This window comes from Marmota marmota, unplaced genomic scaffold, assembly GCF_001458135.2.
Source record: "Marmota marmota marmota unplaced genomic scaffold, marMar, whole genome shotgun sequence".
Classification (NCBI taxonomy): domain Eukaryota; kingdom Metazoa; phylum Chordata; class Mammalia; order Rodentia; family Sciuridae; genus Marmota; species Marmota marmota.
Window position 1 is genome coordinate 4,448,757 of NW_026000076.1, and position 13,404 is coordinate 4,462,160.

Below are 13,404 nucleotides of genomic sequence, written 5' to 3' on the forward strand. Positions count from 1 at the left end.
TAGTTTTTGTTGTTGTTGTTTTTGTTTGTTTGTTTTTTGTGGCACTGGGGATTGAACTCAGGGCCTTGTGCATGCTAGGCAAGCATTCTACCAATTGAGCTATATTGCCAGCTCCCTTATTTCTGTGTTTTTATAACCCACAAAAACATACTTATTTGCTGAAGTTAGCAGCATTTTCATTTTAGACTTGAAAAAGTGAGAATCAGAATGATAGAGACAATAGGTCACAGGTAAAAAAAAAAATAGTAAGAACAGAATTAAATCCTGACCCTACCAATATGGGATCCTTAGTTTCATCATTTGTAAAACAGGACTACCTTGCAGGATTGAGGAATAAATGAGACAATGGAGCACAGCATTTATTATAAAGCAAGTACACAAGAAACATTCATTCCTTTCAGACTGCTATGTGACTTAATTTTTGGAATTCCATGTTTCTTTATTTAGTCAAGACATCTCACCTTTCCTAGAAAAATCATGAAGTCTCCAAAGCAATTAATGGGTGTAAAATGACTTGAATTCTTGGATGCAATTTTGAGCGCATCTTTTGCTGATGTACAAAAATCTGTCCCGTTAATGGCAGTGGTAGTATAAGCATTCTGAAACAAAAGACAATAGTAAAAAATATAATGATTCATTAAAATATTGTTGTGAAGACAATAGAGTGATAACACAGAATAGGGGGGAAGTACAGAAAGATGGTGACTATGAACCCATTATCTTTACCCTTAACAAATCCATTCATTTTCAAAGTCACTTTCAGTTTCTGATGGTGTTCGAAAAATATTTTCACATAGTTGCAATAAATGGAAAAGGTAAAATATGGTCCATACGGTGGGTTGAACATCCCATGACAAACATAGAAATGATGGATAAAGCATAAATTACTCTTCAGGGCACAGCACAGTATGAGGACAGGAAAGGAAGTGGAGGTTCCAGAAAGATTTCTGGGACCATTTTTCACAATACCTTTCCCTTATGGCTATATGTAATTTCAAGACCATTTTCTCCTTAATCTTTCAAAATGCTACCTGGTACTGCAGTTCACAGTAAGAATTATCACTTTCCTGGGAAAACACACAAGGTTACTACACATGCCTCGGTGGTTGACATTTCTTTAAAGAATAAAAGTTTTTTTAGCCCATGGTCTACAAATCGACACTTTGGAACACCCTTCCAGAACCTCATAAGGAAACCATTTTGGAGTCCACTGCTGTTTTCCAGCTTCTAGTGGAAAAGATCCAGGAAAAAAAAAAAAAAAAAAAAAAAGCAGAAGAGGAAATGAGAGAGGTGTAACTAGTAGGGATGAAGGAAATAGAACTAATTGCCCCAATTTACCAAATTCCCTCTTCACCACAGCAACTGGAGAAGAATGTTTGTTTCTCAAAGGCAAAAGGCTGGTGACCAGTTTCCTCCACAAGCTGCCTAGGCTGTCCTGGAACTTGAGAATCCTCCTGCCTCAGCCTCTTGAGTTGCTGGAATTTCAGGTGTGCACCACCATGTCCGGCTGCACACATTATTTAACTAAACATCTTCAACCATCTAAGATTCTTTGAGTCCTGATGACTTATTCGTTAGTTCTCAAAACACCAGGAGTGGTGGTGCATGCCTGGAATCCCAGCTACTCTGGAGGCTGAGGCAGGAGAATCCCAAGTTCCAGGACAGCTTGGGCAACTTAGTGAGTCTCAAAATCAAATTTAAAAGGTCTGGGGACATAGTTCATGTGGGGAGCTTGCCTAGCATGGGTGAAGCCCTGGGTTCAATCCCCAGTACTGCAAAACAGACAACAACACAACAACAACACACACATGCGTGCGTACACACGCGAGGGGTGGGTGGGTGAAGAGTGGCTTATTTATTCTTTTATAGACTAGAAACCAAGATCAAGGGCATTTTCCTCAGATCCCTAGTGAATCAGTGAGACAGAGAACTTTTATTATTGTTGTTATTATTCTAACCTTTTGGATATTACACTAGCAGTTTTCATTAGGCCAAAATGCTATTAAAAGTGTGGTGGCTGAGGTGAGCGCAGGCTCTGGAACCAGACTGTCTCTGGGTTTCAAGCCCAGTTCTACCAGTGAGGAGCTGGTCTTGGGCCAGTGATTCAATCTCTCTGAGACCTCCTTTTCCTGGTCTATAAAGGGAGGGAGAGCACCTACTGCACAGAGACGCCAGGAGGATTAAAGGACATATTTGCTCCCTATAAAGTGTTCAGCAAAGAACCCGGCAATGGAAAGCAAGCAATAAAGGCTGTAATTAGCTCGCGATCTCACCAGAAATGACCTCACCTACAACAGCAACACAGAGCAACTCCCTGCACCCCTGGAGAGGTGTGGGAAGGACCCGAGTTTCCTTTATCCTCAGGCTTGAGACCCTCACACTCCCGGATCTAGGATGGTAGTGCCAGTGTGGTCACCATGCCACAAGCCTCTTGCGTCCTGTCTTTTCATTCAAGCTCTGTCCCCAGCCCACCAACCCCCTCACATTCCCCCTCTACACTGAAGTCCTCAGTGTACTTCCTGAGCCCTGAGGGGACTGCAGTTTGTGGGGGGAGCTTCTTTTTCCTGAAGCCTACTGCCTTATAATCAATTTAGGACCATTGCTCATGAGCAATAAAAATAGATTTTGCTCCTTGGCTAACAGGATTAAAGTTTAAAGTGATAGTTTCTCATGCATGTGTTGACTCCACAGATTTTTGGGGACCCATAGCCATTTATCTTTCCTTTAATGTCTCATATGCCACTGAAAGAGGACATTAAAACCACTCTGACAGGGAAATTATATGTGCCTTCCTGCAGTTACTACACCACCGGCATTTTAACACAGGATTCAACCCTGAGTGCCACAGAGAGACCTAGAATTAATGTCTGGATGAATAGGTGGAGGAGGGAAGGCTCACTCAACGCAGGATATGGCCTGAATGTTTCTGCCAGCTCAGCATTAGCTAATTCATACTTATTCAGAGGAGAAGCTGCTTCCTTATCAGACAGCTGGAAGATGAATTGTGCTGAAGTTTCCATATTGTCGATCTGTTCTGAGAGTGTGTATGTGCCTGGGCTGTAGACTCCGGGGGGTTTATGTGTGAGGGTCATCTGCAGAGCCTGAAGGTGCCTGGAAGGAACTGGTGAGGATTAGGAAGCACACGGTGTTGGTGATGAAAGTTAATCGGGAGACCCCAAGGCTCAACTTCAAGCAAGGAGGCAAGGATCAGTGGTGATCTCTGGCTTCCAATGTATCACACAATTCGGTGGGGATGCTTCTTTAGCATCTCAGAATGGGTGGATAGCCTGGCATGGTGGCACACGTCTGTGATCCCAGCTACTGGGGAGGCTGAGACAGGAGGATCAGAAGTTTGAGTCCAGCCTGGGCAACTTAGTGAGTATTGTCTCAAAATAAAAGGATAAAAAGGGCTGGGGATGTAGCTCAGTGGTAGAACACCCCAGGGTTTTAATCCCCAGTACCCAAGAAACCAAACAACAAAACATGGATATTTCTGTGCCTTGATATTGAAAGCTATTAAGGCTTGACAATGGTCACACCTGAACAGTATCGAGGTCCCTGTTCTCATTCCCTTGCCTGGGATTAAGATGACTCTCAGTTCCAGGTCAACAGATCTCAGACTTTCTTGGACTGCCCACTTGGGACTGTCCTAAGCTGCTGGGAAGCACAAAAGTGAGAGCAGCAAGAAGTAGCACAACAAACTGCGGGTGAGGGAAGTGGGGCATGGGGGGGACTTAGGGGATAGTTCATGGATGGGGCATTGGAGCTGGTCCTGGTGTTGGCTGACTCTGGTGGGGAGTGAGGCAGCACTGGGAGCCAGCAAGTGAGACAGGTGTGCGTGTGAACACGAACACACCTGTCAGGCACTGCGAGGCCCGCAGACGAGGGCAACGGGGCATGGATCTGGAAGAGTCACAAACCACACTCGGGGGAGCTGAAAGGCCTTGTTATGCACTCAGGGATCAACAAGAAGTTTTGGGACTCATGATTTTTACCCCATGCTTCAGGAGGCTCTCCCAGGCTGCCCTGGGAACATTCAGGGCAGATGTTCCTTATCACCGTCTTCTGTGAGCCACAAAATCATGCACCTCTGAGAAGCAAAAATGAACTCAAACTCAGAATCAGTTTCTTCTACTAAAACCCTGACAACATACTTCTGATACCAAGCAAGCCATGGTGCAACTACAGGCATCAGCTCAATGGCCTTCAATTCAGTTCTGACCCCGTCTACCTGGAGGTATCATCAGATGCCACGGGTTGAGGACTCAGTCCCACAAACCTGCTCCCTACCCAGCTTCAGGTACCATTCACCAGTCCCCCAGGTCATTTTACCTGTTTCTGATGAACTAGCTATGAGTTGGGATTCTTATAACCACCTCTTTGGATCCAGTTAATTTGCTCAAGTGGCTCACAGAACTCAGGGAAACACTACCTTGCCTAGTTTATTATACAGGGTATTACAAAGGATACAAAGAGATGCATAGGCAAGGTCTGGGCACACCCATCCTCTAGGAACCATCTGGAAGTTTTTCAAACTCTGTTCTTTTGGGTTTTTATGGGGACTTCATTGCAAAGACATGACTGAAACATGAACACAAAGGATATGACCTGTCTGTTCACATCTTCAGCATTTCTTCCTAAGAGGTATGGGGCAGGACCCTTTTCTGAAATGAGAGTGTTTTACTTGGATTTTGCACTGCTGTGACCAAAATACCCAACAAGAGCAACTTAGAGGAGGAAGAGTTTATTGGGGGCTCACAGTTTCAGAGGTTTCACTCCGTAGATGGCGGGCTCCATTCCTCTGGGCTCAAAGTGAAGCAGATATCATGGGGGAAGGGCCCAGTAGAAGAAAGCTCCACAGGCATGTCCCCAGTCACCTACTTCCTTTAGCCACACGCCACCTGCCTACAGTTACCAATCTAATCAGTGGATGGTTGATTAGTTTACAGCTCTCCTAATCTGATCATTTCATCTCTGAACATTCTTGCATTTTTTTCACCCATGAGCTTTTGGGGAACACTTCAAATATGAACCATAACAGAGGGGGCTTATCATCTACTATCAAGCAAAATAGATCAGAAAATTTAAGATTAGAGTTTTAATGGCTTGCCTTGGGAAGAAAAAGGAGTAGGTGAAAGGAGGGCAGGAGATGGTTAGAGAGACTTTGCTTTGTGAGGCCTGCCTCTGAGGCCTAAATGCCCTGACATCGATCTAGTCACTTAGGAAATAACAAGGGCTATGGTAGTAGTGATCCAGGGACTGTGGACAGAAATAAAAGAAAAATATATAGATGACATAATATCAACACTTCCCCAGACTGATTCCCACTCAAACCTTGGGAGCCTCTAAGTACCTCCATAATACCCACTGGGCTCTGCAGAGGTATGATAAATTTGTGACCATACATCCATGGAGCACACTGGCCCCATTAGCAGTCATGAGCCAAGGGCCAGACTCTTACTTTGGGAGAAAATAGAAGGAACTGTAATTCTTCCTAGGTAGTCTACCTCCCCAAGATCCTTACCTCAGGAGATGCTGTGTCACATGTTCTAAATAGTTTGGCACAGACCTGACAAAAGCCTCCTGATTTTGTATCTATGTCTTTTTAAATTTTTCTCGGTCACGATGCAGGTACGCAACTTATATGTAACTACATGGTCACTGTGTGAGTGTATATACCTTGTGTCAACTTCTAGGCTGTGTCTTCCTGAATGTATTAACTCATCTAATCCTCCTAACAATCCAGCCCAATAGGTAACTGAGGAAATCAAAGCATAGAGAAGCTAAGCATCATGTCCCTGGACACAAGCACACAACTGGTGTGGTACCCTTATTATACCAAGTAGGCCTGATTCATCTGGGCCCATCCCAGAAAAATGTTCACTTTGTGCTTCTCCTTCCAAAAGGTTCAAAATAATAAAGTGGTGCTCTCATAAGATGTACCATTACAAAGAGCCAAGAACATGGCAAGATGGTTTGGTGGAAAGAGACTGGGCTCCAATCCTGTTGCCTTCAAAGACTTGCTGAGTGGCTTCCAGTAAGTCTATTGCTTCTCAGGCACCCTGTCTCACAGCTTGTCTAAGGTGCCTGCCGGCTCCAGAGTCCTATGTTAAAGATGCTTCATGTTTGTGCAGTGCTTTATAGAGGACCAGGCACTTTCCTATTATCACCTTATTTGATTTTCTCTACTTCTCACCACAGCTCAGTGAAATGATCACCATAAGTCCTACAATTCTCATTTTACAGAAAATTCTAAATATCGAAGAAAAATGAAAGAGTTAAGTGTTCTTTTAGGTACCAGAAAAAGCTAGATTAGCTCTTTAATTTACATTGAGAGTTTCCAAGAATGTTAATCACAGCTTTTAGATAGAAAGAACATTTTTTTGCTCCCTAAGTCAAAACCGAAGCCCATACAGTTCAGCCCTCTGTCCCGCGTCAGCTGAGCGCAGCCGCAGTCCTCCCCCTGAGCTGAAGTGGTTTCTTCTTTTGGTGGCAGAACTGTGAACCTGAGTTTCTGTTGACTTTGAAAAGTTAAACAGAGTTCCCTTCCTCCGAGGAGAGAAAGTACTTGCCAAAACCATGTGCCGTGAATACTCAGCTTTATTTCTCGGATGGCTTCCCAACAGAGTTCTAATATTTATTAACTCAAAATAAAACAAGATCTATTAAAACCAACTGAGAAACAGGATGATGAACAAATTACACACTGCTGATATTCATACTTTCCTCAGAAATGAAAGAAATGCAGTGAAATCTTAGTCCGGCTATATCCCTGTACATCCAGGGTCCTCTGTGGCCCTACAGTAAAACTTGCAGGAACCACCCCAAAGCAGTTTCATCCTGAGCTGTTTTTATCACAAACACATGCAGAGGGGCGGGCAGAGCACAAAAGCTTCTGGGCCTTCCAGGGCCTGGCGTCCACCCTTCATATCCCTTCAGGAATTCACTGGACCCAAGGTTGCAAACCAATGTCCAACAAGATGGTGATTGGGAAACCTGCCAGTCCCCTCAAGGGTTGGGCCAGGGTGCAGGTAGGTGGAAGGAGGAGCTCTCTGAACTGAGAGCCACTGCTGCTTGCAAAGCCAGAGGTAAGGCAGTGCTGCCTAGTTTGCTCTTTTTAAATTTCATTTGTATTTTAGCCAGGTGCAGTGGCTCAGGCCTGTAATCCCAGCGACTTGGGAGGATTGCAAGCCAGCCTCAGCAACTTAGTGAGGCCCTAAGCAACTTGGTGAGATCCTGTCTCAAAAAATAAAAAGGGCTAAGGATGTGGCTCAGTGTTTAAGTGCCCCTGGGTTCAAGCCCTGGTATGTGTGTGTGTGTGTGTGTGTGTGTGTGTTTTGCTTAATTTTAAGAATGGCTCTATTATTTCCATGCTCATCATCAAAATCGAGGAACCCAGATGGAGAAAAAGAAGAAAGCAAGAAAATCACTTCGATACCCCACTACCACCACCAGGAAATGACCACTGCTAACATCAACCTGGACCTCATCCCAACATTCCTCTGTAAATATACACAGGCAGAAAGGAGGAGGAATGGACAGACCAGCAGAACAAAACAATTCCAAATGCCCTGCAGGCCCAGGATACAGGACCACATAGAAGTGCTGACTGTGTCCAATAAGCTCTCTCCCAGTTACAGAGTACTCTCACACCCACTAATCTCGTTTGACCTGTGCATAATCAGTAGAGGAAATGAGCAAGCCAAAAGGGAGGCCTGGTGTTTTGTAAGGCAAAAGTAAACTGTGGACCCGTGAAATGGGAGATGCAGGGCATGAGGAGTGCTTATACAGTTACTGACTTCAGGCTTTATTAGGAAGACTCGTAGATCGAAGACCACTGGTCTTCTCCTCCTCCTGACCCTTATCCTTGACAAGGAATTCCAGGCAGCACAATGAAGCTATAAGGCCATGGCTTTGGGGGTCACATAGATTACCACATAGTAATGCTATCATCTTAGATAAGCTCTGGGTCTATTTCCTCATTTGTACCAAGGGGTAACATCTACCTAATACAGAGTCCTTGAGAGGATAACTTCAGACAGCATGTGCAAAATATGTACCATGTATCCTATTGTAAAACCTCTACACATGGCCACGGTATTTAAGACTTTAGAAGATTGGTTCTTTGGTTAAGAGAATGTCAAACATCTCTGGTTGGAAGCTCAGAACTGTGGAATAGATAAGAGGGAGATGAAGAGCGCGAATGGGAATATTCACATTTTTCATGGATTTCGTGATCTTGGGAATTAATTTTAAGTCAGGTGTCTGTCACACTGTTGATGACCTTGGAGTTGGCAAAACAAAAGCTGACCTCTTAGGTCACATGAGAAGGGCCTAAGAGAATCTGGCAATAAATCTGTTAGCTTTGCATTGCTGTGACAAAATACTCGAGAACATCAACTTAAGGAAGGAAAGATTTATTTTGGCTCATGGTTTCAGTCTATGGTTGGCTGGTTTTATTGCTTTGGCATGAGAAGAACTTTATGACAGGGAGGTCACTGGGGAGCAAAACTGCTCCCCTCATGGAGGCCAGGGATCAGAGAGAGAGAGAGAGAGAGAGAGAGAGAGAGAGAGAGGAAGGGATGGGGGCAATATATAGGCCCCAAGGGCACACATCAAGGGCCACTCTCATCAACCAGGTCCTGCCTCCCAGTTTTCCCAGTAGTCCATTCAGCTATGAATCAACCAATGGGTTAATCCACTGATGAAGTTATAGCTCTCACAATCCAGTCACTTCCCTAAAGCTCCACTTCTGAACACTGCTGCATTGGTGGCCAAGACAGCAAAGCTCTGAAACAAACCTTTGTGGGACACTCCAGATCCAAAGCATCATGAAATCAAAAGGTTACACTAGTTGCTGGGAATACCTACTGCTCTGAACCACAGCTTAGTCTGTCTTATAGTGAAAGTCTCTCATTAGAAAAATGGATTTGCTTAAAAGATATTTCCCATAATAACACATCTTTTTTTTCTTTTTATTGTGGTAAAAATATAATATTAAATTCATTGTCTTAACCATTTTTAAGTATAGAGGCTCAGTTGGATATTCGCATTGGGTAACAGATCTCTAGAAACTTTTCATTTTGCAGCCCTGAGAGTCTATACCCATGAAACACTAATTGCCCCAGCCTGGGGCAACTGCTTTTCTACTTTCTGTTTCTGTATTTTTGACCACTTTAGACACTTTGTAAGAGAGGAATCATATAGTAGTTGTTCTTTGGCAATTGGCTTATTAATTTAGCATAATATCATCAAGGTTCATCCATGCCCTAGTAAGATTTACTTCTTTTTAAAAGTTGCATAATATTCCACCATATGCATACACCACACTTTCTTTGTCCATTCATCTGTTGATGGGAGTTGCTTCCACTTCTTGGTTATTGTGGATAATGCCATGATGAACATGGCTGCACGAATATCTCTTTGAGACCTGCTCTGAGTTCTTGTGGACCTATACCCAGAGGCAGAATTGCTAGATCAGATCGTATGGTAGTTCTATTTTTTTTTCATTTTTTATTGGTTCTTTTTAGATATACATGACAGTTTGAATGTATTTTTGACATATCATACAGACATGGAGTATAATGACTTCCCATTCTTGTGGTTATGCACGATGTGGAGTTTCACTGGTCATGTATTCATATATGAGCACAGGAAAGTTATGTCTGATTCATTCTATCGTCTTTCCTATTTCCATCTCCCCTCCCTTCCTGCTTCTATTTTTAATTTTTTGAGGAAACTCTGAACTGTGTTCCAAAATGACTACACCATTTATATTCCCACCAATAGTGCATGAGGGCTCCAACTTCACATTCTTACCAACACTTGCCATTTCCTGGTCTTTGGACAGTGGCCATCTTGATGAGTATGAGGTGATATCTTGTAGTTTTGATTTATGTCACTAATGATTAGCAACATTGAATATCATTTATGTGCTCATGGGTCATCTGTGTAAGTTTTTTTTTTAAATATTTATTTTTTAGTTTTCGGCGGACACAACATCTTTGTTTGTATGTGGTGCTGAGGATTGAACCCGGGCCGCACGCATGCCAGGCGAGCGCGCTACCGCTTGAGCCACATCCCCAGCCGCACATCTGTGTAAGTTCTCTGGACAAAAGTCTCTTCAAGTCCTTTGCCCATTTTAAAAATTGGATCTTCTTTTTGTTGTTTCTTCTATATTCTGACATTAACCATTTATCGTCTTTGATTTATGATTATTTTCTTCCAAACCATAGGCTGACTTTTCACTCTGTGGATCACTCTGTGAAGGATTCCTTTGGGTGTGTCGAAGTTTTTAATTTTGATGTAACTTTTGTTACATTTGTCTATATTTTCTTTTGTTGCCTAAGCTTTTGGTGTTATATCCAAGAAATCACTGCCAAATCCAATGTTAGGATACTTTTCCTTATTTTTTAAAAAAGGAGTTTTATAGTTTTACGTCTCACTTTCAGGTCTTAAATCCATTGTGAGTTAATTTTTTTCCATCTGGTGTAAGGTAAGGGTCCACCTCAATTTTTTGCATGTGAATATCTAGTTTTCCAAAGGTTATTTATTGAAGAGACTGTCATTTCCTCACTGTGGTCTTGTTCTCTTTGGCTATATATAGCAGGGGTTTATTTCTGGGCTCTATATATCCATAAGATCTATATACATAGATGTGACATAGCTATATCTATGTTTATGCCAGAACCATACATATTATTTAGTATAACTTTGTGGTGTGATAGTTCTCTTTTTGAAGCTTAGAAGACTGACAACTAGCCTTTTCAATTTAGCCTCCTCTCTCCACTGGCATTTCTGCTTAGAAATCAATGTTTCTTGTAGTTTTAAGTGTGGTTAGAGCAGCTTCAATAAGAAAGCTCAGCTGTTTTTTGTTTTTGTTTTTGTTTTTGTTTTTAACTTTTGCAGTACCGGGGATTGAACCGGGGACCTCGCACATGCTAGGCAAGTGCTCTACCACTTGAAACATCCCCAGCCCTTTTTTATTTTGAGATAGTTCTCTCTAAATTGCTGAGTCTAACCTTGAACTTGCTGTCCTCCTCCTATCCTAGCCTCCCGAGTCTCTGGATTCCAGGCGTATGTCAATGCACCTAGTAGGGCAACCGTTTTTACTAGTGTTTCCTTTTTCTTTATGACCTCCCTGCTACTCTTGGCAGATGCCAAGAGCCATGTAGGCAGCGTGTGCCCTTCAATCCCCAGACATGCAGGGAAGGGCTCCCTTAGTAAAGTTCCAGGCTGAACGGTGGGGACAGGCACTAGGTGAGATCAGCAGCCTCTCCTTCCTTTGGACCTCTCCAAGTTTCTTTGTTGCCTTGATGGAGGCGAGATATGGACAAGGCAAATAAGCCCAGAGAGCCCTCTCCACCCACATGGAGTGCGTCCTGATGAAGTCAGGGAGTCTCAGCTGCTGGAGGAATGCAGGCTAGCACCTGCCCTCTTTACCCCACCCAGTACCAACTGAGGCATTCCATAAAAGGCGACAGGAGGAGAAGAAACCACTTGGAGAATTGCCAAAGCCTGCCACCAACTGACAAAACTTTTAGGAACTTTCTAGCCCCACCAACAAAAGCTAATTAAACCAAATTTATCTACATCACTTCCTCTCTGACTTTTTAGGTCCCTTGTTCTCAAAGTCTGTAGAGATGAGACTCCAAATGGAAGGCTGTCCAGCTGTCCCTGATACCTGTGTGATGTTCTCTTGACTTCTTCTTCTCCAGCCTCACGTATTTTCTTCTTTTTCTCCTCTTTCCACTCCCCATTCAAGCAGAACTCAGGCTCTGTGCTCATTCCCAGGTGTGAGGTTACAGGGAAAGAAGATACCCAGTCTACAACTCTTACTGGCTTTTGTTATCCAAACTTTTAAGCTCTTTGAGCCATTAGCCACAGTGGAAAAGGTGAAGGAAAGGGATTCCCAGTATGAGCAGAATGTTTTGGAACAAGGGGTAAGAAATACAGGTATTCCTCTACCCCTAGAAGAGAAAATGAGACTTTCCTGGGCTTGGGAGAACTAAGAACAGAGGTCGTTGTCCCAACCATGTCTCCAAGGCTGTTTGGTATTTGCAGAGTATGAATAAGTGGCATGACTCTTCCATGGCCATTCCTAAGGTCCTGGTTTGCCCAGGAGTGAAAGGGTTCCAGGGATGTGGGCTTTTAGGTGACCAAGACAGTTGGTCACCTACTACTAGCACATCCAGGCAGATACGACTCTAGGTGGCCTTGTGAAAGATTCCCATTTTGCCAATCAGGGTTTGAAGAACCATGACGATGGGAAGATGGATGTCTCAAAGGTGATCTGTGTCGATTAATGTCTGGGGATACCTGAAACCTTGTATAACTCTATGGGGGAATAGTCCAAAAATAACAGATTAAATTTCTTGCCAATCCAGTGGAACGGAGCTTGAAGTCAGAAATCCAGTGGAGAGACATGATACAGTGTTTCTTCCACATCTGCATTTGTGGCTGAGATTCACATCCATGTGGAAGCCATTCCAAGATGGGACTTAGTTGGTGGCAGCCGGGAGCATCATTACATTCCAGTTCACAACAGAACAGGAATTAGTGACTGCTACATTGAACTGGCTTTTATTCCCTAACCACAATGACACATCTCCTTTCTTTCTTAGCTATTTCTTTTCAGGAATGAATTCTTTAGTTTCTAGCCAACAGTCACTTCCTTCTCTCAACAAGTCTCAATATCTAAGACAAAGACACCTGGAGAATGACAGTTGAGGAATGTACCCACGGCCAGGGCCTTGCTTAGAAGGCATGGAAGGGAGGGGGGTTGTGGGCTTCAGGGGTGGGGAGTGGGAGCCCTCTGACAACAACCCAGCTCCGGAAGACAAAAAGAAGAGACAGACAGAAATGCCTTAGAGAAACCTGCTGTCCCTCCTGACGAAAATTAGATTTGGAGTCAGAGCTACTTGGTGATTTAATTTCATTTCCCACACTAAATGAATTTGGGAAATGTTGAAACCAATCTATAATCTTTGCCTTTCCCAAGCATATGAGGTAATGTTGATAAGTTAGATTGTGAATGTTTCCTCGTACATCCCTCACCCTGGCCGTGGTCACCGATGACAGCCCAGCAGGCCCTGAGCTTTACAGGTACACCCTGCACCCACTGCATATGCAAACCTTCAAAAAGGAAGAACTGTGGAGAACTTCAGTCTGTGGCTGCCAGGTCCTCACACCCAAACACTGTCACAGCAGTGTTTACATGTGTCACCTCCTTTCTTATTTATGAGGAAACTGGGTTTTGCTGGTTCCAAAGGTGGAATCAAAGTTAAAAACATGTGCAGTCTCCCTCAGCACATTATCAGCGTACCTAGAACAGGTCACCACGGGAAGCTACAAAGAACATAAAGGGGTTGCATTGTGCCTGCTATGTGAAGCTCAGGTGTGTGA

At 43.5% G+C, this 13,404-nt stretch overlaps 1 protein-coding gene across 5 annotated transcripts in view; it reads right to left on the reverse strand.

Annotated features, from left to right (window-relative positions):
- Positions 1-13,404, reverse strand: part of Slc44a3 (solute carrier family 44 member 3) — a 79,768-nt gene that overhangs the window by 3,703 nt on the left and 62,661 nt on the right. For all 5 annotated transcript variants that reach the window (XM_015500870.2, XM_048814410.1, XM_015500871.2 and 2 more), the window contains one exon: positions 462-599. In XM_015500870.2, coding sequence (XP_015356356.1) covers positions 462-599 — 138 coding nt within the window. The remainder of the gene's footprint in view (positions 1-461; positions 600-13,404) is intronic.